This window comes from Ceraceosorus guamensis, assembly GCF_003144195.1.
Source record: "Ceraceosorus guamensis strain MCA 4658 unplaced genomic scaffold IE81scaffold_23, whole genome shotgun sequence".
NCBI classification, from domain to species: domain Eukaryota; kingdom Fungi; phylum Basidiomycota; class Exobasidiomycetes; order Ceraceosorales; family Ceraceosoraceae; genus Ceraceosorus; species Ceraceosorus guamensis.
Window position 1 is genome coordinate 193,662 of NW_020290018.1, and position 20,606 is coordinate 214,267.

A 20,606-nucleotide genomic window follows, 5' to 3' on the forward strand; every position below is an offset into this window, starting at 1 on the left:
TACAAGTCTTGAGTGCTAATAGTCCCTGCTGGCGATGAGCCCGCCACCTTAATTGACCAATCCAGGCGTTGCACGCTCAAGACGTGACCGTGTGGCTTCCATGAGCAGCGGTGACCTCAGCTAGAGAGCGCGATGCAGAGACTTGTATCGGAGGCATCCACTCTCTCGATCCGTGTCTGAAGCACGATGAGCGACACCAGGGATGCATCGTGATCACGAGTCTTGAGTCATGATACGTAAACAACTCTCACGGACCGTGCGTCAGACATGCAACGCCGGCACAGGTGCAGCTGATCCAGCACATTCAGGTATCATCACTCCGACTAGCTGACACAAATATGTCGCTGCGGCGAAACAGAATTGCGTGCGGGTGCGGAATCCTCATCAGTTCCAGATCCCCTTGACTCAAGACTGCCGCGCGCTGGTGACGCCATCGATTGTGATTATCAATCATGTCTCTCCAGAGATGTTTTGGTTCCCAATTTGAATTAGAAAGACTTTGTATTGATTCATCCGATCCTCTTTCAAGATGGCTCGTGAGCATTCTGATCGAAGCCGAGCTGCTGCATGAGCACGAGGCAATCACGAATCAGAATGATGAAGAGGAATTGGTGAGTAGAGTCGCAAACAGATAAGCAAAGGGGAGATCTGGGTCTTCAGCAGTCCGCATATATATACTCAGCCCTGGCTCGATGCTGGCTGATGGCAACCGAAGCAGAGAGCTGCGCTTTGCCTCATTGATTCGATCTTATAGACGGACACTACTCAGTGACCCGCGGCTGTCAGAAACATCATTCGTGACCAGCAGCTGCGACTATTGAAGTCGCGAGTGAGTCTCTCTCTCTCTTCCGCCTCCCCCTCCCCCCCCCTCTCTTCCCCCCCTTGGGCTCACCACGCTCTTCTGCTGCATGAATGCGTTCTGTGCCAGGATCCTCTACACGACCAGTCCACCTCACTAGCCTGATTGCACATCCACCGCCCCCAGCTGTAAAGACTTTCAAGAGCATTTTTGCACCTCGCAAGCGTCAGCCATGCCTCGCCACGAAAGCAACAGCTCCCTCGGGAGTGTCGGACCCTCGCAAGAGGGCCTTTCGTTGAGTTTCGAGTGAGCATATGGCGATAGCCCGGACGGAGTGTCTCAAGCTTCGCTGAGGTAGCGAGGTACCGACATGAGCAATGCCACGAGCTGTCAGTCCAGCTCACACCTGACCACTGACGTCGAGCACTAATCACACATCATCACACACTCCTTGGCTGCATGTGCTTACCTTCGCGTGCGGCCTCGCACCAGTCCTGATACTCAGGACATTGAGAACCGCAGGCAAATCATCCTCAATGGATTCATGCAAGCATACGCCGTCAAGTCAGCCAAAGAAGCGGAGGCATGCAAGCGCCAAATCAGCAAAGTCTTTCAGGAGTGCAACAGTCGCACGGACGCTCTAGAGCGCAAAGCAACAAGCAAGCGGTGTGTATGCTAAAGGTAGCCTCTCTAGCCTTCAATGACCAATCATTGTGCACTTTCCAGTGATGATGCACTCGCCGATGTCCAGGCATCCTTGGACGCCACCGAGCAAAGTGAAATGGGCGAATATATGCGCATGTTTGAAGAGGTTCAGCAAGTGAGTAGCTGGTGGTCCGTGTCATCATGCCCACGAGATCCGATATTGATGGGAGCTCACCTTCACAGGAGCTAGAGCACAAGTATCAAGGAATCGCGCACATCGCCGACGAGCTTCAACGCGCACAGCAATCGACCGAACTCCAGGCCGCTCGAAGCATGTGTACGTCTAGCGTGACCTTGCGGGAACGTTGCCGGACTTGATGCGCATCGCTCCACATTGTCAAACCTATCCAGACGAGGAGCGCCCAAAAATGATGGTCCGCTGGCGTCGCGAGCTTGTCCGAGAGCATCGCAACAAGCAGACCTCGCGCTCTGCTCAGCAACAGGTGAGACGCCCTACATGTTGTGCAGCGAACGAGCCTGCACGTGCATCCGTGTCCAAGCAATCACCCTCACGCTTGCTGAAATCCTCTCTTGCCAGGCTGTAATCGACGGAGCTGCTGTGCTAGAGCACTACAAGGCCATCCTTGGCAGCACGGTGTGTATTGACGAGCCGAGAATTCCTCAGCCTTTCGTGCTTCTTACAAACCAAATTGCGCACCCCGAATTTGGCGTCCGCATCTTGCTGTCACCAGATGGAGGAGTAAGGCAGCGCTATTTTCGGCTCAACCCCCGCACTTCGCACCTGCACAAGATCAATCAAGAGATCAATCAAGGTTTGCAGCGGCCCAGCAGGTACACGTTCGCTAAAGTAGCCGCGCTTGAATGTTCCTCTCTGTCCACACTAATGACGAGAAAGTCACCCGTGTCAAGAAAAGCGCCCTTCGTCGACCGTCTTGATCGAGCTGCGTAGACGCGGACATCTCAGGCTTGACTGGCATGGGGTGGTATCATTCATCATGATCGCGAAGAGGGCAGAACTTGTGATCGTGCTCCCATTGTATCAGCCTGCACATGCACGAAGCTCATACAAGAACTTGCTCGACGCGCTTTCCTTCCAAGTCTCCCTGCAGCGTGCAGCAGTTTCGGATGCGCTAGCGAGAAGCGGTGCGAGCGGCGCTTCAACTGGCTCTGATTAGCGCCAATCTTGGCCGGCGAAGCGGCCGTCACCAACCACATCTTCTCTTATCCGCACGTTCTCATGTACACGCTGCTGCGAGCAACTTAGCGCGCAAAGGGCGCACAACCAAATGCGACTGAAGAGCAACAAGACCATTGCTTCTTCTCCCCAGATGCCCTGAGCCTGTATCGCTTTCCTGGACAACGAGAGCTAGCGCAGGTTCGCAGCGGAATGAGGCAGGGCCCTGAGTTCAAAGGAGCATCTGCTAGCGCCGAGAAGAACGCCCAATCGGCATAATAACCTCAAGGAGCGTTTGCTCGCGGCTTCGAGTAGGCTGAACATCAATGCTGCGACATTTAGGCTCGGCTTCGGCCAGGCGCTTTTGCCGTACAACGTGGTGCGTGTGTGTGCCTGTGTGCCTGTGTGCCTGTGTCATGTTGCTTTGTTCATTGGCTTGCTCTAGCGTTCAGTATTGGACTGTGCAAAGAGCATCGCAAAGTATAAAGAGAGCCCAATTCTTTGGAAGATCGAACCGATATCACCCTACAAGCCCCCTCCCATCGCATCTCGACTCTGACCGTCTCCCTACCTTCTAGCCCTTCTCCCAATCCTCAACCTCTCACCTCTTCGTCACGATGAAGTTCGCATTCGCTCTCGTTGCTCTCGCCGCTGTCGCCGCCGCTGCTCCTCTCGAGAAGCGCGTCACGCCCAACTGCGGCGGCAAGTCCTTCTCCAACACCAACGTCAACCAGGCCATCAGCAACGGTGTCAACGACCGCGCTTCTTCGTCTAGCTACCCTCACACGTGAGTAGTGCGCCAACATACAGCGTGAACAGGTTGCACGCCACCGTTGCTTGTACTGGAGAGCATGATCTGACACTTCTGCCATGCTGTCCAACTCGACTCGTTCCCACTTCAGTTACAACAACTACGGTGAGTCTGCAACGAGAGCGCTCTGGAATGGCCGACATTTCCATCGCGCCTAATCTCGTCTCTCAATCTCTTCTTTGTCAACGCAGAGGGCTTCGACTTCAGCGGCGAGTGCTCTGACAGAAGCTACCAAGAGTTCCCTCTGTAAGTAGTGTGACGCTGCCGTGCTGTGGTCTGCTGTGCAGCTAGAAATTCACCACGCCACCTTGGCATTCCGCAGCGTCACCAAGAGCGGCGGCTACACTGGCGGTTCTCCCGGTGCTTACCGTGTCATCTACGGCACCAACACTGGCAACTTCTGCGGAGGTAAGTCTCCGCCTCCGACAGTCTTGCTCGAGCGCTGTCTAATCGAATCCTCTATCGATTTGTCCGCCTGCAGCCATCTACCACGCTAGCTCTGACAACTCCTTCTCTCAGTGCGACTACTAAATGCGGTCGTGGCTTGGTCGTGGATGCTTCTTCGTTCGACCTCTCAAAAGAGTCTGCTAGATCAGACTTGGCACCTCATGTGATTCCTCCAACCATGCATTCCTCACCTAATCACATACCATCTCGAACTTTGTCCTTCACGCTTTCATCTGTTTCGATAAGGATGTATTCGCGCGACGTCTGCTTTCCGCCCTTTTCGTCACTTTGCGAAGCCTCCCAGTATCCAACCCAAATCTCCGCGTGATCCTCCGCCAGCAGACAACCAGTAAGCGGACAACGCAACGATGACGGCCAGCTCTAAGAGCCCCGTGACGAGGCTTCCGGCTCCCGCGGCAATGAGCGAGGACCAAACGAGACCGAGCAAGGAGTCCAGCGTCTGTCCGATCAGCCTCTTTGTCCGCCATGCACCGTCGATGGGGTAAGGCGCTTTGAGCGGCTGCAGAGCTGCCTCGCCTCCTGGTGCTAGCCGCGAAGGCGATGGCAATCGCAGGATTGCGGTGACCGGTTTGTGGTCGGAGTGCTAAAGCAACGCGGACAGTGTCAGTACCCTGTCTTTACGGACTCATATCATGAAGAGCAGTTGTCAGACTCACAGTGTAGCTCATGATACTCCTGTACAGCTCGGTCTGTACGCCGTGAAGGGAGCTCGCATCGCTCGTCTTCTCGTCCGCTGCGGTACCCAAGCTGAGCCAAAGGATGCGATCAGTCCAGCCGGGAACGCGCTTGCCGCTCAGCTCTTGCGGCTGAGCAGGCTGAGCAGCTGCGCCTTGCGAGCTCTTCTCGTCGGCATCGATGTCACCTTGCGCAGCATTCTTGCCGCGTTTGCTCTTGTCCACTTTGAATTTGTACGTGGGACCAAAGCCAGCAGTGGGAAGGTGAGGCTCCACGAGTCCTTGAAAGACGCGAGATCCACTAGGGTGTCGGTGCTCGAGAGAGAGCTGATCGTACGCTGCCAGAGTGCGCCAATCGGCTTGCTGGACTTTGCGCTTGATGTCGCTCTTCTTCAAAGCCTCGCCGTCCGCCTTCAAGTGGGCGGCAGGCTTTGTGTTGAATGCGATGCGATAGTTCAGATCACCGAACACGAAGAGATGAGAAGTGTCGTAGATGCTGTGATCTTGCTGATCAAGCGCTGTGGCCTTTTCGGCGCTCCTCTTGGCGCTGCTCTCCTTCTCCGCTTGATACTGCTTGGAGAGAGCATCAACGTCAGGATTGGCATCTCCCGCTCTTCCACCTCCTTGCGGACCGCTGGGTGAGCTGGACGGTAGACCTTGGACGGCGTCTGGAGCAAAGACCAGTCGCTGGACGATGTTCCGCCAGTCCGCGTTCCTTTTGGCAACGTTGTGATCGTGAGCGGTAAGATGGGCGCACACAAAGGTGAGCACCTCGTCCGGTGAACCCGGTGTCGCCCCTGCTAGAACCACGCGCACTCCAGTCGCTCCCTTGTTGCCCATGAGACCCAGCAACCCAAAAGCTGCTGTGCTCGTCCTCACTTCCTTGACGCGCTGGGCGATACTGGGGGCATGCGAGCCCGCATCGACTCGTTCGCGCGCATACACGTAGAGAACAATGCTGACAAGCTGAACGCGAGCTACGAGGGCGTAGTTCTCGGGTCCACCCCCGGGAGGATACTTGCCGTCACTCCGAGTCGTGGCGCTCTGCGGGCGAATAGCACGTCGAATGGCAGTATCGGTAGACGACAGCGCCTGCGTCGCCTTTCCAGCAAAGCCCAAATCTAACGGCAATAGCTCCTGGAAGCCGACTGCGTAGAAGTCGGGCGCAGGTCTGCCTTCGGATGGATTGCTCGCATTGTACTGCGACGACCTTTCAGACAGCGTCGGTACCAACCATGGCGAGAGGTCTGGTGCGTAGGCTGATGTTCCCTGGAGATTGTAGTTGAAGGTGCCAATTTGCACTCGCAATGCCGACGACATGGTGGGTGCGGGAGGGAGCTCAAAGACTCGCACTAGACTGTTTCCTCCAGCGAATGACAAGCCGAGGAGGCTTCGTCGCGTGTGTGAGACCGCGGAAAGTGTATGTTCATGAATCTCCTGGGAGATGATGGAAGGCTGAGGTCAAATGGTGAGTCTAGATGGCTGGCTGGCTGGCAAGCTGGCGAAGCTCTGTTTGCGGATGCCGATGGGTGCGTTTGCTGCTGTGGAGCGGTCACGAGAGCACGGCTGCGCGCCTTCCCCGCACCCGATCGCGATCGACCGCCTTCCTGGGGCACGCGAGCAGACACAACCGCGGGACTTGCGATGCGTCGCTTTTCGTTCGCTGAAAGGCCTGCTGGCGACGTGGGTCACGTGATCCGCTCGACACAAGACTTTTTGAGTTTCTCCGGAACGTCCAGTCGAGTCTTGAGTCAGAGTGAAGGTAACTCCTGAATCACACTTTAGCTCATCTTGGTTGGCCCATGAGACCTTGATGTCTCATCTGGTGCCAGCGAACGCGAGGGAAGGTGCAGCAGAAACGCTCGCAACCATTTCTTTCAAAAAGCGACGCCAAACTTTGAGCGATGAATTTTAGGAATGCAAGCAACGGCAAGTTCAATGAGCGCACTTTGAAGCCTTCACGCAATGCTTCTTCTGACGCTAGTGATGGCAATCAGCATGATGATGAAAGACGATTGAGACTTTTGAACGCATCCCCTTGGGACAACGTGCGACCATGATTCAGCCGGAGACACAATTTTGCCATGTGCCCCATCATTGTCGTCAGAAATCTGAGCGCAGCCTTGCCCACCATCCATCACCCACGGTACGATCCGCTTCTCGACTGATGACTTTTGATTCCGATTCAGCCTGGAAAGCGCGCTTCTCGACCCAAGCGCACCATGCTGCACCCCACGCGGTTGGCAAGAGGCGCCAAGAGCACATCCGACGTGCACTTGGAGAACCCCCGCTTTTTCCTGTTTGGGGGGAAAGACTTGGCATGGCGCAGTCACACGTCCAGCCAAAGGGGATATAGGGCTTCTAGTATTACTGTCACGCACTGACTGCTGAACATGCAGCTCGGTGTGTAGGCCGTCGCGCGCAAGCAAGCAACCAAATCTGCCCACGCTTCCGTCGTTAAGAGCAAGTCAAAGCATGAATTTTGAATGTCCTGTAGGTCGTTGTTGCGTGTATCGCCCTGACACATCATCGTCGAACAATTTGATTTGTGATCCGAATTCCTGCACAGCTAAATCCTCGACTCTTGACTCAACCTGTAGCTGCGACTGGTTTCTCTTCCGCTGCGACATCACGGCTACTGTACGGTACTGTACGCCCAGGTGCGTGCGCTAGCGCAGGTAGAAGGCTGTGTTCTAGCCGCACGACAACGCAACGGTGAACGGGTCATGAGCGCGTCCACGTCGTGCTGACCATCGAATCCATGCAACACACTCGCCGTCTTCTATGCTGTTGAAATGAGACGCGAGTCGTGTGTGTGAACGTGGGACATGTGGAACATCCAGAGAGGTCTACAGCGTACATACCCTCCCTCCCTCGATGCCGACGAGGCGATGAGGAAGGTGCACGCGGATGCACTGGACGCTCGGACGCTTGCGCCCGCAAGAACACAACAACGACCAGCGGCGATGATGTGTTTGTTGATTGCCATCATGAACGAGTGACCGACCGCTCAACGACGGTCTATCATCGCACCAACTCAAAACTCTGCCCGTTCAGCAGGGGATATGTGTGTGGGGGGGGGGGGATAGCGTCAACCGCCAGCCAGCCAGCCTAGCGCGGGGGACACCTGGGCAACGTTTTCTCTTGGCTGTTCTTGCACTGAGCACGTGCCGCAAATCGATGCACGGCGTGTGCTGGCTGCATATAGGGAAGGATGTGGAGTCGCACGTCAGTGTAGCCTTCGAGGCTTCTGCAGCGCAAGTCGTGAGTGCCGCGGCATGATGCGCTCGCTCCCTTTTGCTCGCCATTTGCCTTGTGGGCTTTTGCACCGCCGCACGCCTGGTCGAGGCAGGTGCGCGCGGAGCAAGCGGCTCGATGATGCACGGCACAGGACAGCACAAGTCCAATATCAGCCGCCTCCACCTACAGTGAGCAGTGAGTCAAACATAGCACCTTAGCTGCGTTGTTCAACTTCTTCAGCGCGCAGGCATCGTGTTCTGATGGTCTTCGCGGCTGCGCTTGAGCGCGGGACTCATCCGCCACGATTGAGACTTGCCTTGCACCAATCATCTGAATGATCAAGATGCTCACAAACACACAACCATATCGTTGCTCTTCAGGTCTACAATTCAATTGCAATTCGCCCGTCACCGCTTAGTGGCAATCACGTGAACGTTATGAGATGGATCTCTTCTCATCTCGATCAGCATTTGATTGTCAACTCACCATTAGCTCGCTTCGAAGGCGCAAGCGGAACGTCAATTGAATGCGGAGTCCCAAATCGGCAAAGAAGTGCGCGTGCAGCTGCTTTTACTCGCGCAAACATGCCTGCCTGCCTGCCTGCCTGCCTGCAAACATCATGCTGCCAGCTTGCTGCTCGATTCGTCATTCGTGATTGTCGGCACCATGGCTCGATGCAGCAAGTCGGGGTCGGGTCCATTCAGCCGGACCCCTGAAGGACGTCCGTCCAGTGACAAGAGCAAGCACACTCGCGAGTAGCACGCAGGCGATGGGCATGGAGCTCGGAGAAATTGATTGCTCGCTCGCTTGAATGTCGAGACAGCTACACCGGTACATACAGCCAGCCAGCCCGGCCTTCGGGACCCTTTGCCTGCTGCCTAGCTGCTTGCGTACTGTACTGCTGCTCGCTCGATCGCGCGATCAACTCCGACAAGCCGATGCCATGCTTGGAAGACGTGCGCCCGCAGTAGCTCTTGCTTCCCCATCGTGCCGTGTGTGTGCGTGCAGTCACCGTGAAGCGCGCACAGGCACAGCCTTGCTTCCTCTCGTGCATTGGCAGAACAGGTCCCTCATGGGGTCCACACTTGACGAGCACGGCTGGCCTGGCCGCGCTCGATGCGGCCTCGAGTGGAGAGGCAGCTGCATCGTCGCGCCAATGCGAATGATCGGCAACGCTTCAGCTGCGAAAGCTGGGACCTAGTGCGTGCATGCATGCACGGCACAGCTTGCGTATGGTGTCAGCGCGCAGTGGCGATGTAGAGAGCTGACTGTGAATGGCTTCTACAGGGATCAAACGCAGACGATGATGGCGATCGCGAGCTCCAGCTGTGCCTCAGCTAATAATTCGAGAAAGTCAATTCCAAGTCATTATTCTCCTCACTCGCATCCATCTCTTACACCACACACTTCATCCCCATCTCGCATTCGCACGGTTCCCTGTCTGCCTGCGATACCTGCTTCGTCCCATCCTATCAAATCTCTTCTCACACAATGAAGGCAGTAGGCATCGCCACCGCCGCAGCGGCATTCGCTGCTGGTGTCTCATCCACGGCAGCATACGTCGTGCCGGGTGGAAGCTTCGAAGGGCAACCCCTGTTTGGCAAGCTGCCCAACAAGTCTTCTCAGGCACACGTCATCCGCGATGCTCCGGGCGGGAGCGTCAAGCTGCCCCTGTACACGCACAACAAGCGCGACAGGAACAATGTGGAAGAGACGAAGAAGTTTGCCATTGCTCAGGGCGAGCTTGTTCGCAAGAAGTGGGCCAAGTACACTGCTGAGGAGCAAGAAGAACGCGAAAAGCTGGGCAAGAGACAGACCATCGGTTTGACCGGCTACAGCGCTGATGTGTGAGTGTCCGGCGCGCAACGGTTGCCGCTTGGCCCATTGCCACTCGTCACTCACGCCGTCCGGTTTGCGCCACTCCGTACCTATTCTAGCTCCTACTATGCTCAAGTTTCCATCGGCACGCCTCCCCAAAACTTCGTGACGATTTTGGATACCGGGTCGGCGGACTTTTGGGTTGCAGACTCGGAGTGCACTAACCAGCAATGTCAAGGATCCGCGCTCTTCAATACCGCAGCCAGCAGCACTTATCGTGGCAGCGACACAGCCTTTCAGATTCAGTACGGCATCGGCGCCGTGCGCGGCACGCTGGCTGCAGACACGGTCTCGCTGGCCGGCTACGTCGTTCAAGACCAAACATTTGCTATCATTGATCAGCTTGCTGAGGGTACCCTCAACGCTCCAGCTTCGGCTTTGATGGGCATGGGCTTCGAGACCTTGGCTTCGAGCGCAGCCACACCATTTTGGGAGGTTTTGGCACAATCCAACAAGCTCAGTCAGCCTTTGTTCACTTTCCAGCTGCGTCGCAACAACAACAACCCGACTGTGATTAGTGGCACCACTCTTGCAAGCCAGTTGCAGCCTGGTGGCGTCTTTACATTGGGCGAGCTTGACAGCAACCAATACACTGGCGACATTACATACACTTCCCTCACCTCTCCAGCTTACTGGACCATCCCCATCGATTCGTTCAACGTGAACGGTCAGACGACCTCGGTCTCCAGCGGCTCCAACACCGCTGCCATCGACACCGGAACAACTCTGATTGCTGGACCCGTCTCCGCCATTCGTGCTCTTTACAACCAAATTCCCAACTCGCAGGCCGTGCAGATGGATGGTGGTGGCGACTCGTTGTACTGGGTGTACCCATGCAACACCGATGTCAGCGCTGCTCTGACCTTTGGCGGCAAAACGTGGAACATCAATCCGCTCGACTTCAACTATGGCCTGTACGGCAACCGTGAGTAGCAGGGGGTGTGAACGGCTGGGATTGCGTTCATTGACGCTTTGCTCCCTCTCCTCTGCGCCACAGGTGGATCTACGCAATACTGCCTCGGAGCCTTCTTTGCCACAGACCTCGGTGGACAAGGTCCTCAATGGATTGTCGGCGATGCTTTCCTGAAGAACGTCTTTTCCGTCTTTGAGTCCAACCCAGCACGCGTCGGTTTTGCAGCGCTGCGAGGTGACAATGCCCAGGCTGTCGCCACGACATCCGGAGCAATCCAGTCCGCGGGCGCGGCCGCCGCTACCGTTCCTCGAGCTTCGGCCACGTCGAGCGCAACGGGTGCGCCTGCAGGAGATCTACCCACCCAGACCAACTCCATCACTGGCATCGTTGGCGGCTCCGGTCTGCCCACGCCTGTTGCCGGCTCCGCTTCCCCAACCGGCTCGGCCAGCTTGATCTCTGGCAGCAACGTGTCCAGCGGCGGAGGCAGCGGAAACGGTGCCGGCTCACGCACTGCCACCAGTGCGACCCTCGGCGCTCTGGTCATTGGCGCCGTGGCCGGAATGGCAATGGTCCTGGCTTAGTGTGGGCGTTTGACGGAAACCCCGCACGTCCGCGTGACCTTTTGCGATCTCTTTGCCCTCCACCTTTTGATTGTTTGCGATTGGAACATTAGCCATCTCTTTTCCTGCACTGCATGGATTTGCACATGTTCGAATTCCGCGCAGGTCTTCACGTGTAATGACGATGCAATGTACATTTTTGAATTACAATGAGCCCGGCTTGCGGTCTCGGTGCCGAACCACGGCGCTGCCATCGAGACTGGCTGAGCCCAGCCGTGGTGCTCACTTTCCAGCTACGATCATCTCAAAGGAGGCGGCCGGCTAGCTGCGCCGCTTTGAGGCACTTGCGACTGAGAAGGAGGCGAAACAGGCTCGCCAAGCGGTGCCGAGGGCTTACGCTGTCCGCCCGTCAAGTCCTCAAATGCCTTCTTCTTGCCAGCTTCGTAGCCGGTATTGATACCTAACACATATGTGCTGCGCAATCACGAAGTCTGGTGGTCAGTCAAACATATGAGCCATGCTTTCGCGGTAGCCTTATGGGTGCTAGCCTCGCGCACGCCCGCGCAGCAGAGGAGGGGGCAAGGCGAAACGCACGACTCACACGCCGCCCACACACGTGGTTAGGAAGAGCAAGGTGCGATTGCTCCAGAGTTGTTTGGGAGGCGTGCGAGGCGGAGGCATCTTGATGCCACCTGAACCGGTAGGCTGCTGCTGCGCTCTTTGGGAACGATGATGGGGCCCAGCAGCAGCACCTGGCATGATGCTGTGTGGAGCGCGCGTGGATGTTGCAGGGCTATGGTATAGCTAGCTGCTGCGACGCTTTTGAGCTGTCCTTGCTATGCCGTGTCCGACACCGACTGCTGGCTGGCTGACACAGCGTTCGGTTCCGATCGCACCGTGTGCGCGTTTCAGAGGGGAGGATGCTGTTCGAACGTGATACGTGCGCCCAACTTTGTGCTTGTTCGTGGATTCTTACTCGAGCGAGACCCGCACGCACAGCCGGGCGCTGCTTGTCTTTGATCCCGGTTTCGCCGATGAGGTGGGAGACCCTGAGCGTCCGTAGATGAGACTTGACTGAAGAAGGAGCAAAGGTGAATTCACGATTGCAGATCGAAGCGTACGCGGCCACGCTAGGAGGCAGGCAGGCACGGGCGTGCTTGGTGAATCGCAAGTCGTGAGTGAGTCTACAGCTGCCTATAATTCAAATTGACACGATGAAAGTGCGATGTGCGTAGTGATCGAGTACCTAACATACCATGCAGAACACATGCGAGTCACGAGCAGCAAGGCTTCTCGGCATGGACGCGCAAATACGACATCAGCAGCGCGGACATCTATGGCAGCCGCGGCGAACTTGGTTCAGATCACTAACGCGATGCGACATGCGGCGACGGGCGGCTTACGTGTGTGTAGATTCGCGGAAAATTCAAATTGTGAATATGACGGTTCGAATTCAGACATTTCAAAACACGTGCGGCACGTACGGCACAGCTCGATCGGAGATTAACAACCTCCACTTAGTCTTGATCAGGCCGACTTCGTCCAAACAAAGCGCCATCACCGACCTTCGCCCTGCTAGGATAGATGTGTTGTGCGGCCCTGGAACGCCGGCCCAGATAGCGTGCATTGATGTGCGTACTCATGACTGACTGTGTGTGATGGAAGTGCGCTGCGATGTGGAGGGAGGGACGCTAGTTAGGTGCACCTCACCGGTAGGATGACCACATCCACGCGCTTTCGCAGGTGTTGGCGAATCGAGCACAGCATGAATCAACCGCACATAAGAAGGCTTGAAACCATCTCAAATCATGCTGGCCCCCACATATCACAGCTTTTCTGTACGCAATACACCACTACACACCTTTGACACTTCTAGACCCGACCTCATCCACACCATGGTAAGGCTTCACCGGGCTAAGCTTTCGAGATGCGAAGAGTGGTAGTATTGCCGTTTGTCTGACCCGCTCCTCCTCTTGCTCCTCCCAGACCGCACCAAGCAAAGTCTTTTTCATCACCGGAGTTTCCAGCGGTTTTGGCAAGGTGAGCGTCTCAAAGCGCTGCTGCCACTCTTTGCTCTAACCCTGTCGGTTCCTGATCAAACTCTCGCGCTCTTCTACGCATAGGAATACGTCATCCACGCGCTTGCAAATGGCCACAAAGTGGTGGCAGCGGGTCGAACGGGATCCAAGCTCACCTTTCCCGGAGCTACAGCGGACAATTTTTTGGGCGTGGATGTGGATGTGACGAGCACGCCAAGCACCAAAGCTGCTTTCAAGGCTTCCCTGGACAAGTTTGGCAGGCTGGATGTGGTGTGCGCCAACAGCGGCTACGGTCTGTCGGGAGAGTTTGAGAGCTTGACGGAGGAGCAAGTGCAAGAGCAGTTCGATGTCAACTTTTTCGGCGTCACAAAGACCGTCAGGGAAACGTTGCCGATCTTGAGGCAACAAAAACCTGCCGGAGGCGTCATTCAGGTCGTCACTTCCATCGGTGGGCAGATTGGCGTGCCCACCTACACTGCGTACACCGCTTCCAAGTGGGCATGCGAAGGTTTCATCGAGTCGTTGGCAAAGGAGACGGATCAGAAGCCTGAATGGGGCATCAAGTACACTCTCATCGAACCTGGAGGATTCAGGTGGGTATGCGCCCTTCAGGTCGAGCGTGTCTGAAGTGCTCATGTTCATTCTTCAACTCTTCCTCGCTTGTAGGACCGAGTGGGCTGGTAAGAACATGAAGTTCAACGATCAGCAAGCCAAGCACTCGGATTACAGCCATGTCAATAGCAAAGAGAATGCCAGCAAGAGGCACGGAAAGCAACCTGGTGATCCAGTCAAGGGTGCCATCGCATTCTACAACTTGGCACTCGAAAAGGAGCCTCCTTTGCGAGTCATCCTTGGTAGCGACGCCCATGCTGCGTTGACCAACAAGCACAAGGTGGACTCGGAGCGCGCCAAGAAGTGGGAGCACTACACGTTGAATACCGACGTAGACGGCTACAAGGCTTAGAGGACTCTGATATCATTTGGCAAGTCTTAACTTTTGCATGACGACGAATGCAAGTTTAAAACAACCCCAGCAAGCGCCCCGATTGTGATGTGGTGCATTGCAAATGTGAAGCTACCGCTGAGTTGAAGCGTAGACCACGTGGCCATCTACTAGCGTATAGAGCACCTGAGCGGCCCGCAGCTGACTTGGCGACGTCCTGCCCTCATCCATGACATCTCTATCAAACACGACCAGATCAGCCCGAAAATTGGGATGTATAGCGCCGCTGATGTGTTCCTCAAATTGCGCATGTGCCGCTGCTCTCGTGAAGCCGTGCAAAGCTTGGGCGCGAGTGAGTCGCTCCTTCGGAAACCTGTTGAAGGCGAAGGAACGAGGTCAGCCTTCAGCGCCAGAAGGCGTTTGAGGAACAGGGCCCACACTCTCGCTCACCACCCTTTTGAGCCGTGCGGAGAGTGGCCCTGCGAGTCGAGGCGTGTGATGGCAGAGTACAAGCCGTGCATAGGATTAGGAAGCTCGACGGGAAAGTCAGAGCCCAGCGCGAGTAGCCCGCCGGCACTGCAAGAAGAACAAGGCATCAATGAGCATACACTCGCAACATGCGTTACGGAGGGCAGCTCGGTCAATCAGGCTCACCTGAGTACAGACTGCCACGCATATGCGCCTCTGGACCTCTCTAGACCAATGCGATGCTCCACATAGCCCATGTCGGAGGTGCAATGCGTCGGCTGCATGCTAGCAATGACTCCGAGCGAACCAAAGCGAGCCGTGTCGTTCAAGCGCAACAGTTGAGCGTGCTCGACTCGCGGTCTCAGATCTTTGCCCTCGTGCGCCGATGAAGTGAGGACTGCCTCGTACGCGTCGAGCACGATGGAGTTTGCACGATCACCGATCGCGTGCGTTGCGACTTGCCAAGCTGCATCCACCCAATGCTGAATCAGAGGTTGTACATCAGCCTCGGGTATTAAGAGCAAACCGTTCGAGGCCGGCCGATCAGCGTAGGGGTCCCACATTGCGGAGCCCCAAGATCCAAGCGCGCCATCTGCGAACAGCTTGACGGTTCGCACGGTCAGACGATTTGAGGCGCTCGGCGACGGCAATAGAGGGAAACCACGACGTGCAGCTTCGTCGCTGCATCTCGCACTGTTCGCAGGACAAGCCAGCATGCCGTAGATTCGCACCGCGAGGCTGCCCTGAGCGTCTCTTTTCCGCAAAAAGTCCAAGGTATCCAGATCCGCAGCCGCGTCGCCGACTGAAGTGATGCCAACTTCGAGAAGAGAGCGCTGAGCGGCGCTCAGGTACCGAGATCTGTCCTCATCTGTCCAAGAAGGAATGACGGCGTCTAGTGGTCGCGAAAAGTGTCAGCTGTGTGACTTGCGGCTCGCGATCGAAAAAGTACCCGAGCATCATGCTCACAGGCAAATTCCATAGCGCGGTCGATCAGTATGCCCGTAGGTGAGCCGTCTGGCGCACGCACCACCAGACCTCCTGGCACGTCCTGGTCGGGTCGGGGGAACCGAGCACCTCTTTCAACATCTGCAAGGGCGCGAGGCGATAACCAGAGCGCGTGCACGTCGACACGTCTCAGGCTGATCCGACGATTTGCCAACAGGCGCGAGGAGGCCAAATCGGACTGCGGTAGCAGAAAAGGACGCATGGCTTGACATGAACATCGCTACTCGGAAAATTTGTAGCGCTCTACTTGAACTACTCACCGCAGCTGGAAAGATGGGTGGCGACCACCGGGTTTGATCCCATCCAAGACCTTCAATCCACAAATCCTCATCAGCTAGCACGTCAGGTCGAGCCTCAACGTAATTCTCGACCCGTTCAATGATTTCTATCCCGAATGAAGTTCGCAGATGTAAGCGTATGCCACGCATGCATGCGATTTCGTTGCGAGGTCGATTCCTCACCCTGCACTGAGGATGCTCCCACGAGATTGACAGACGAGATGGACCAGCCAAGCTCGAGTACATGGCCATGAGCATCCTGAAGCCCTGGCAGCATGCATTGATTGGGCTATCGCGAAAAGAGAGGGGAGGTCAGCTTGCTATGCTCTCACTTGCGGATGCCCGACAATGCCGATGACTCACGGCACTTCCTGACGAGCCTAGCACTGGCCAGGCTTGACCAGCCATTCTCGCCCCGCCTTTTGCAGGCAAGCACCATGACTCGCTGCGCCAAGACTCACCCCCAGCTCTCTGATATCGCAAGGCTTTCGAGCTCGCCTCTTGCCTTCGCACCAAGTGTCCACGTCTGTTGCTGAGCCTACTCGAGCTATCTTTCCCTTCTCCACAACCACACAGAGATGGGCTTCGGCCTGCGCATCCTTCGTATTCGCGCTGGAGGGAGAAGTGTAGATGGCTGGACGAGGTGCTGGGCGGAAGGATCTCCAAGATCGCAGCACCTTGCTTCCCACTCCGTCCGTCTCCGAGTCATATGGAGGAAGTGGAGCAGCACCAGGGCTGCAAACGGCGTACCCAGCCTTGGGATCCACTCCGCTGAGATCACGTGGCCAAGGCGAAGGCGCTACGGCGTGAATGGCCGAGTCAACGCCATCCAATACGATCTTAAATGGAGCGAGAATGCTGTCCCTTGCTGGAGTACTTGGCGACCGAGAGGCGCTGTGGGCGTACCACATGGCTGCCAAAAGCGCTAGGAGACCTACGCTGCGCAGGAGACGGGGCAGTAGTGGGATCAGAGGTGGCTCGTCGAAGGATTGCTCATCGTCGTCGCGAACTTTTCCGGTCGTGGCCTCCAGGGGCAGGGATTTGGGCTGTGGAGTCGACATAGCCAGACGAGAACCACTAATGTAGTTCAAAGCTGCAAAGGAGGGACAAAGCGATTTGCAAGGCGACGGTTTGGCAGACACAGACTCGACTGCGGTTGGAAGAGACAAGCTGACGGGGTCACTGGCCTGCGAGCGGATGCAAAGTGGAGGAGGAGGGCGCGTCAAGGGTATAGGCCGAGACGGTGCACGAGGAGGAGGGCGGATGGATGCTAGGATGGCGATGCAAGGCAAGCTTCCGCTCTTGGAGCACACACGCGAATTTCTGATTTTTGCCTTTATGTTGTGAAAGGCGCGCCAGTCTGGAGTCCGAGGTTCAACAGGCGCCGCGGGCGATCCCGACGCGGGTGCATGGCGCCCGCACGTGACCATACTGCATGGGCCACCACCTGGCGCGTGATAGGGCGCTGACGTCTTGCATGGTTGCTCAGCGCGAGCCGAGGGTGCGCAGAGGTGGCTGATGGGTGCTGTGTTACCTGGAGCTGGAGACCGGTGCGGTGAATGCGTGGCGTGGAGCTTGAATCAGATGCAGCATTGCGCAGCCGGCAGCGCGCGCCCCACATGCGCAGCTATAGCATACACGCGCGCTGCTGTTTATTAATTGTGCGTGGCCGGGTGCATCGGCTGATTGATCGATAACGCAAGGTGCGCCTCACGACATCGTTGCGCGCGAGCAGCGGTCGCGGTCACGAGTGCGCGCCAGCAAAGGCGAGGACTCCACCTTGTCAAGTCCTGAGTCGTGACAACAGCGCACTACTCAAGACTCGACTCGCGACTCTACGCAGCAGCTATCCAGAGAAACACGACGGGGGCCAATCCTTGAGACCCAACACTCGCAACCTTTCTTTCAGACTGGCCGCCTTGCTCCAAATGGCAGCCCTGTCCTGCACGACGGCCAGAGTCATCAGTCTCCGGAGCTAATCCAATCCCTTACACCTTGCTCTCTAGCACTGGCGCCATGACATCCACGTCGAACGAGCATGCACTGGGTATGCAGTCTCTCCACGAGTTGGACGAATGGCTCAGTAGCAACCTGCCAAATGTGGTGAGTCTGGCGCTCGTCCGTCTTCAGGTCACTGTCGAGGAGTACCATTTGAGGCTCTAGCTTAATCCCCACACTACGCTCTGTCCGCAGCACGCCTTGCCACAGAAGGTTACCAACTCGATTCACGAATATACCACGATTCTCTACACTTCATTGACCCAATACGGTCCACCATCGCTGCCCAACATCCCGTCGCTTCCCAGTCTACCTGACTTCGTAGCTGGTCCTTCCAAGCCTGCACCTCCACCGCCTCCACAGTCCATCACGGATCGCCTGGCGCGATGGTGGAGCGATCATCCCCATGCTATCGTGCTGCTTAGCGTGGGCGCAGGTGTAGGGTTGAGCGCCGCTGCTGGATACGCCTTTTACGCAAGAAGTGATGGGCCGGTTCGAGGCCCAGAGATCAGGAATGGCAGACGCGCAGAGGCCGTGGGTGAGTCTCGCACATCGGAGTTGGTCTAGCGAGGCAATATGCGCCGCCTCGTAGATTTCACACTAACATGCACATCTCGAATATTCAGTGGTACTGGGAGGTGATACGCCTCTCGGGGAGCAGCTCACGATCACTCTTTCAGCCCAGGGCTTCATCGTCTTGCCGACGCTCGCTTCCAGCGCCTCCCAAGCGGCCTTCACGCGGCAGGTGCGACCCTCTTCGCAGGGGTACGTTAAGCCTTTATTACTCGACACCTCGTCGCGGGATCATACTGGCACCGTCGAAACTATGAAAACCGCTCTCAAGAGCGCTTTGGAGCTCAAATGGCCTTTGACAGGAGCAGGCGATCCCTTCGCCAGGGCCGGAGAGCGTGTCAGGCTCTCAGGCGTCATCAATGCCCTAAGCTGGGACGAGCGAGGTCCTAGCGACGACAATGGACGCCAGCTTGCCCCTCAAATCGAACAGTATGTCTCGCTTCCCTTTGCTGCCCTTCACGCCCTCGTATCGACACTGCGAAGTCCGGTGGATGGCCGATGGGCTGAGCACCCTGCAACGGTTCTCACCTTGGTGGCGCCAAAGCTTTCTACGCCTGGTGCAGCCTCCGTCACAAGGGCAGCTGCTCTCGAGTCCATGCGCTCGCTAGCTCACGCTTGCGCAAAATCCCACGGCACGCAGTCCCGTGTGATTCGGTGCGCGACGCTCCAGATCGCGCCGCTTCGTTCTACGTCCGAATCAAGCGGCACATCTCGCGCACCCAAACGTACGACCATCAACCCGCGTGGAGAGACCATACCCTCCACCAAGACATCACAGGTGCTGGCAGACCCAAACGACGATCTGTCCATTCTGTCCAAGACTACGGCACGTCTCCTCTTGTTACCCACCTCAACACGCTGGAAGTCCTTCTACGTTGTCGGTCCAGCGCTGCGCACGAGAATGACGAGCTTCTTGACTTCACGCGCCCCTGAGCATACGTTGCACTGGCTGCGCCATGTGCTCGTCGGTGCACCGGGCACAATCTGGAATCACTCGGTTGCTGTCTCCGCGCGCTGGATATCCGCTTTGCGGCAGCTTGGCCCTCGGCTGGGCTTCGGAGGCGGCACACCAAGACGGCAGCCCGCTTTCGGTCCTGGACCAGGTCCTGTAAGCAATTCGCATAGCCGAACGTCCATAGGTCGTGCAGGGCCCGCGTCTGGTGCAGCGAGCGGAAGCACCTCAAGCGGTAGAGGGCGCTCTCACAGCTCGTCTGGAGCACGCAAGACGGCCAGGCCAGCGTCCACCCACAGCGCCACTGCGAGCAGCGAGGAGGATTCCAATGGACCGTCCAGCAGCAATGGAGCGGCGGGCATGGAAAGCTCCGGACTCTTGAGCAGCGTTCCCAGTAGCGCTTTTGGTGACGGAGACCACCTCAGCACTCAGGGCGTCGAAAGTCCAACGCTGAGCTCGCGAGGTCCTAACAGCCCGCACTGGGTTCCGGCGAGTGCTAGCAATGCAGACGCTTCCGAAAGCTCTGTCTTTGAAGACTACGCAGGCACGACACCTAGCGCCAGCAGGGTGGCTTCATCGTCGGGGTTCCATTTGCCTAGCGAAGCGTCAAGCAGGCACGGTGCAGCTCATGCAGAAGAGGGACCTTGGATGGGTCCACCGAGCAGGGAGGCTCCCAGTCCGCACTTGGATCCGCATCAGGGAACCCGCTCAGGCATCGATAGCCCACTGGGTCACAGTTGGGTCGCTCTGGGCCAATCAGAGACTGAGCACGGATCGTCTGCTCCGCGCTGACCAATACGCCTAGGGTGTCTGGCTTCGCTTTTCCACTCGAGGTTTGCAGACTTTGCATCTCTTCTGTATTCACTCTCCTCTTGCTGTCTCTTGATTGCTTCCTTCACTGTACTCTCTTGGACTTCAGTATGCATGACCTCGGCCCTTGACTTTGCTACGGCGGCCCTGCTTACTGACACGCAAAATAGCGAAGGCCCCCTCTGGTCAAGCTCCTCTGAGGCGGTGGCAACGAATGAGCGCCACATATGAAGCAGCCTATCCTGCTGCGCAGCACAAGTGCCAGTTGGATGTAAGTTTCTCAGAGTTGATCCTCCGCCCAAGAAGGTAGCCGGCCGTGGCATATTAATTGCGTTCTCAGATTCACTGCCGTGGTAG

The 20,606-nt window shown here is 56.8% G+C and overlaps 8 protein-coding genes across 8 annotated transcripts; 5 read left to right on the plus strand and 3 right to left on the minus strand.

Annotated features, from left to right (window-relative positions):
• The first annotated feature begins 878 nt into the window (after positions 1-878).
• Positions 879-2,545, plus strand: IE81DRAFT_322805 (hypothetical protein). Its single transcript, XM_025513750.1, has 7 exons — positions 879-1,105; positions 1,292-1,465; positions 1,526-1,619; positions 1,688-1,781; positions 1,856-1,947; positions 2,043-2,099; positions 2,197-2,545. Exons 1-7 carry the CDS (start codon positions 1,032-1,034, stop codon positions 2,206-2,208), a joined length of 597 nt encoding a protein of 198 aa, XP_025370248.1. The 5' UTR covers positions 879-1,031; the 3' UTR covers positions 2,209-2,545.
• Positions 2,546-3,169: 624 nt separating this feature from the next.
• Positions 3,170-4,197, plus strand: IE81DRAFT_322807 (Ribonuclease/ribotoxin). The gene is made up of 5 exons (XM_025513751.1): positions 3,170-3,426; positions 3,542-3,555; positions 3,642-3,696; positions 3,773-3,858; positions 3,932-4,197. Exons 1-5 carry the CDS (start codon positions 3,257-3,259, stop codon positions 3,979-3,981), a joined length of 375 nt encoding a protein of 124 aa, XP_025370249.1. The 5' UTR covers positions 3,170-3,256; the 3' UTR covers positions 3,982-4,197.
• On the minus strand, positions 3,982-6,130 carry IE81DRAFT_366085 (DNase I-like protein). Its single transcript, XM_025516979.1, has 2 exons — positions 4,575-6,130; positions 3,982-4,501 (listed from the first exon to the last, which is right to left on the minus strand). Exons 1-2 carry the CDS (start codon positions 5,910-5,912, stop codon positions 4,181-4,183), a joined length of 1,659 nt encoding a protein of 552 aa, XP_025370250.1. The 5' UTR covers positions 5,913-6,130; the 3' UTR covers positions 3,982-4,180.
• Positions 6,131-9,162: 3,032 nt separating this feature from the next.
• On the plus strand, positions 9,163-11,477 carry IE81DRAFT_337165 (acid protease). The gene is made up of 3 exons (XM_025515497.1): positions 9,163-9,679; positions 9,770-10,635; positions 10,708-11,477. Exons 1-3 carry the CDS (start codon positions 9,324-9,326, stop codon positions 11,202-11,204), a joined length of 1,719 nt encoding a protein of 572 aa, XP_025370251.1. The 5' UTR covers positions 9,163-9,323; the 3' UTR covers positions 11,205-11,477.
• Positions 11,478-11,482: 5 nt separating this feature from the next.
• Positions 11,483-11,942, minus strand: IE81DRAFT_346883 (hypothetical protein; the record flags this gene model as incomplete). Its single annotated transcript, XM_025516087.1, has 2 exons — positions 11,483-11,657; positions 11,785-11,942. The coding sequence occupies 2 exons, from the start codon at positions 11,940-11,942 to the stop codon at positions 11,483-11,485; spliced, it is 333 nt and encodes a 110-aa protein (XP_025370252.1).
• An 807-nt stretch (positions 11,943-12,749) lies between these two features.
• IE81DRAFT_301154 (NAD(P)-binding protein) lies at positions 12,750-14,539 on the plus strand. Its single transcript, XM_025512229.1, has 4 exons — positions 12,750-13,081; positions 13,170-13,223; positions 13,307-13,815; positions 13,889-14,539. Exons 1-4 carry the CDS (start codon positions 12,992-12,994, stop codon positions 14,184-14,186), a joined length of 951 nt encoding a protein of 316 aa, XP_025370253.1. The 5' UTR covers positions 12,750-12,991; the 3' UTR covers positions 14,187-14,539.
• IE81DRAFT_104206 (amidohydrolase 3) lies at positions 14,081-16,525 on the minus strand. Its single transcript, XM_025510028.1, has 7 exons — positions 16,280-16,525; positions 16,100-16,205; positions 15,899-16,023; positions 15,600-15,816; positions 14,820-15,525; positions 14,616-14,741; positions 14,081-14,538 (listed from the first exon to the last, which is right to left on the minus strand). The coding sequence occupies exons 1-7, from the start codon at positions 16,322-16,324 to the stop codon at positions 14,298-14,300; spliced, it is 1,566 nt and encodes a 521-aa protein (XP_025370254.1). The 5' UTR covers positions 16,325-16,525; the 3' UTR covers positions 14,081-14,297.
• A 1,095-nt stretch (positions 16,526-17,620) lies between these two features.
• On the plus strand, positions 17,621-20,563 carry IE81DRAFT_366090 (hypothetical protein). The gene is made up of 3 exons (XM_025516980.1): positions 17,621-18,019; positions 18,110-18,452; positions 18,541-20,563. Exons 1-3 carry the CDS (start codon positions 17,933-17,935, stop codon positions 20,229-20,231), a joined length of 2,121 nt encoding a protein of 706 aa, XP_025370255.1. The 5' UTR covers positions 17,621-17,932; the 3' UTR covers positions 20,232-20,563.
• Positions 20,564-20,606: the final 43 nt, after the last annotated feature.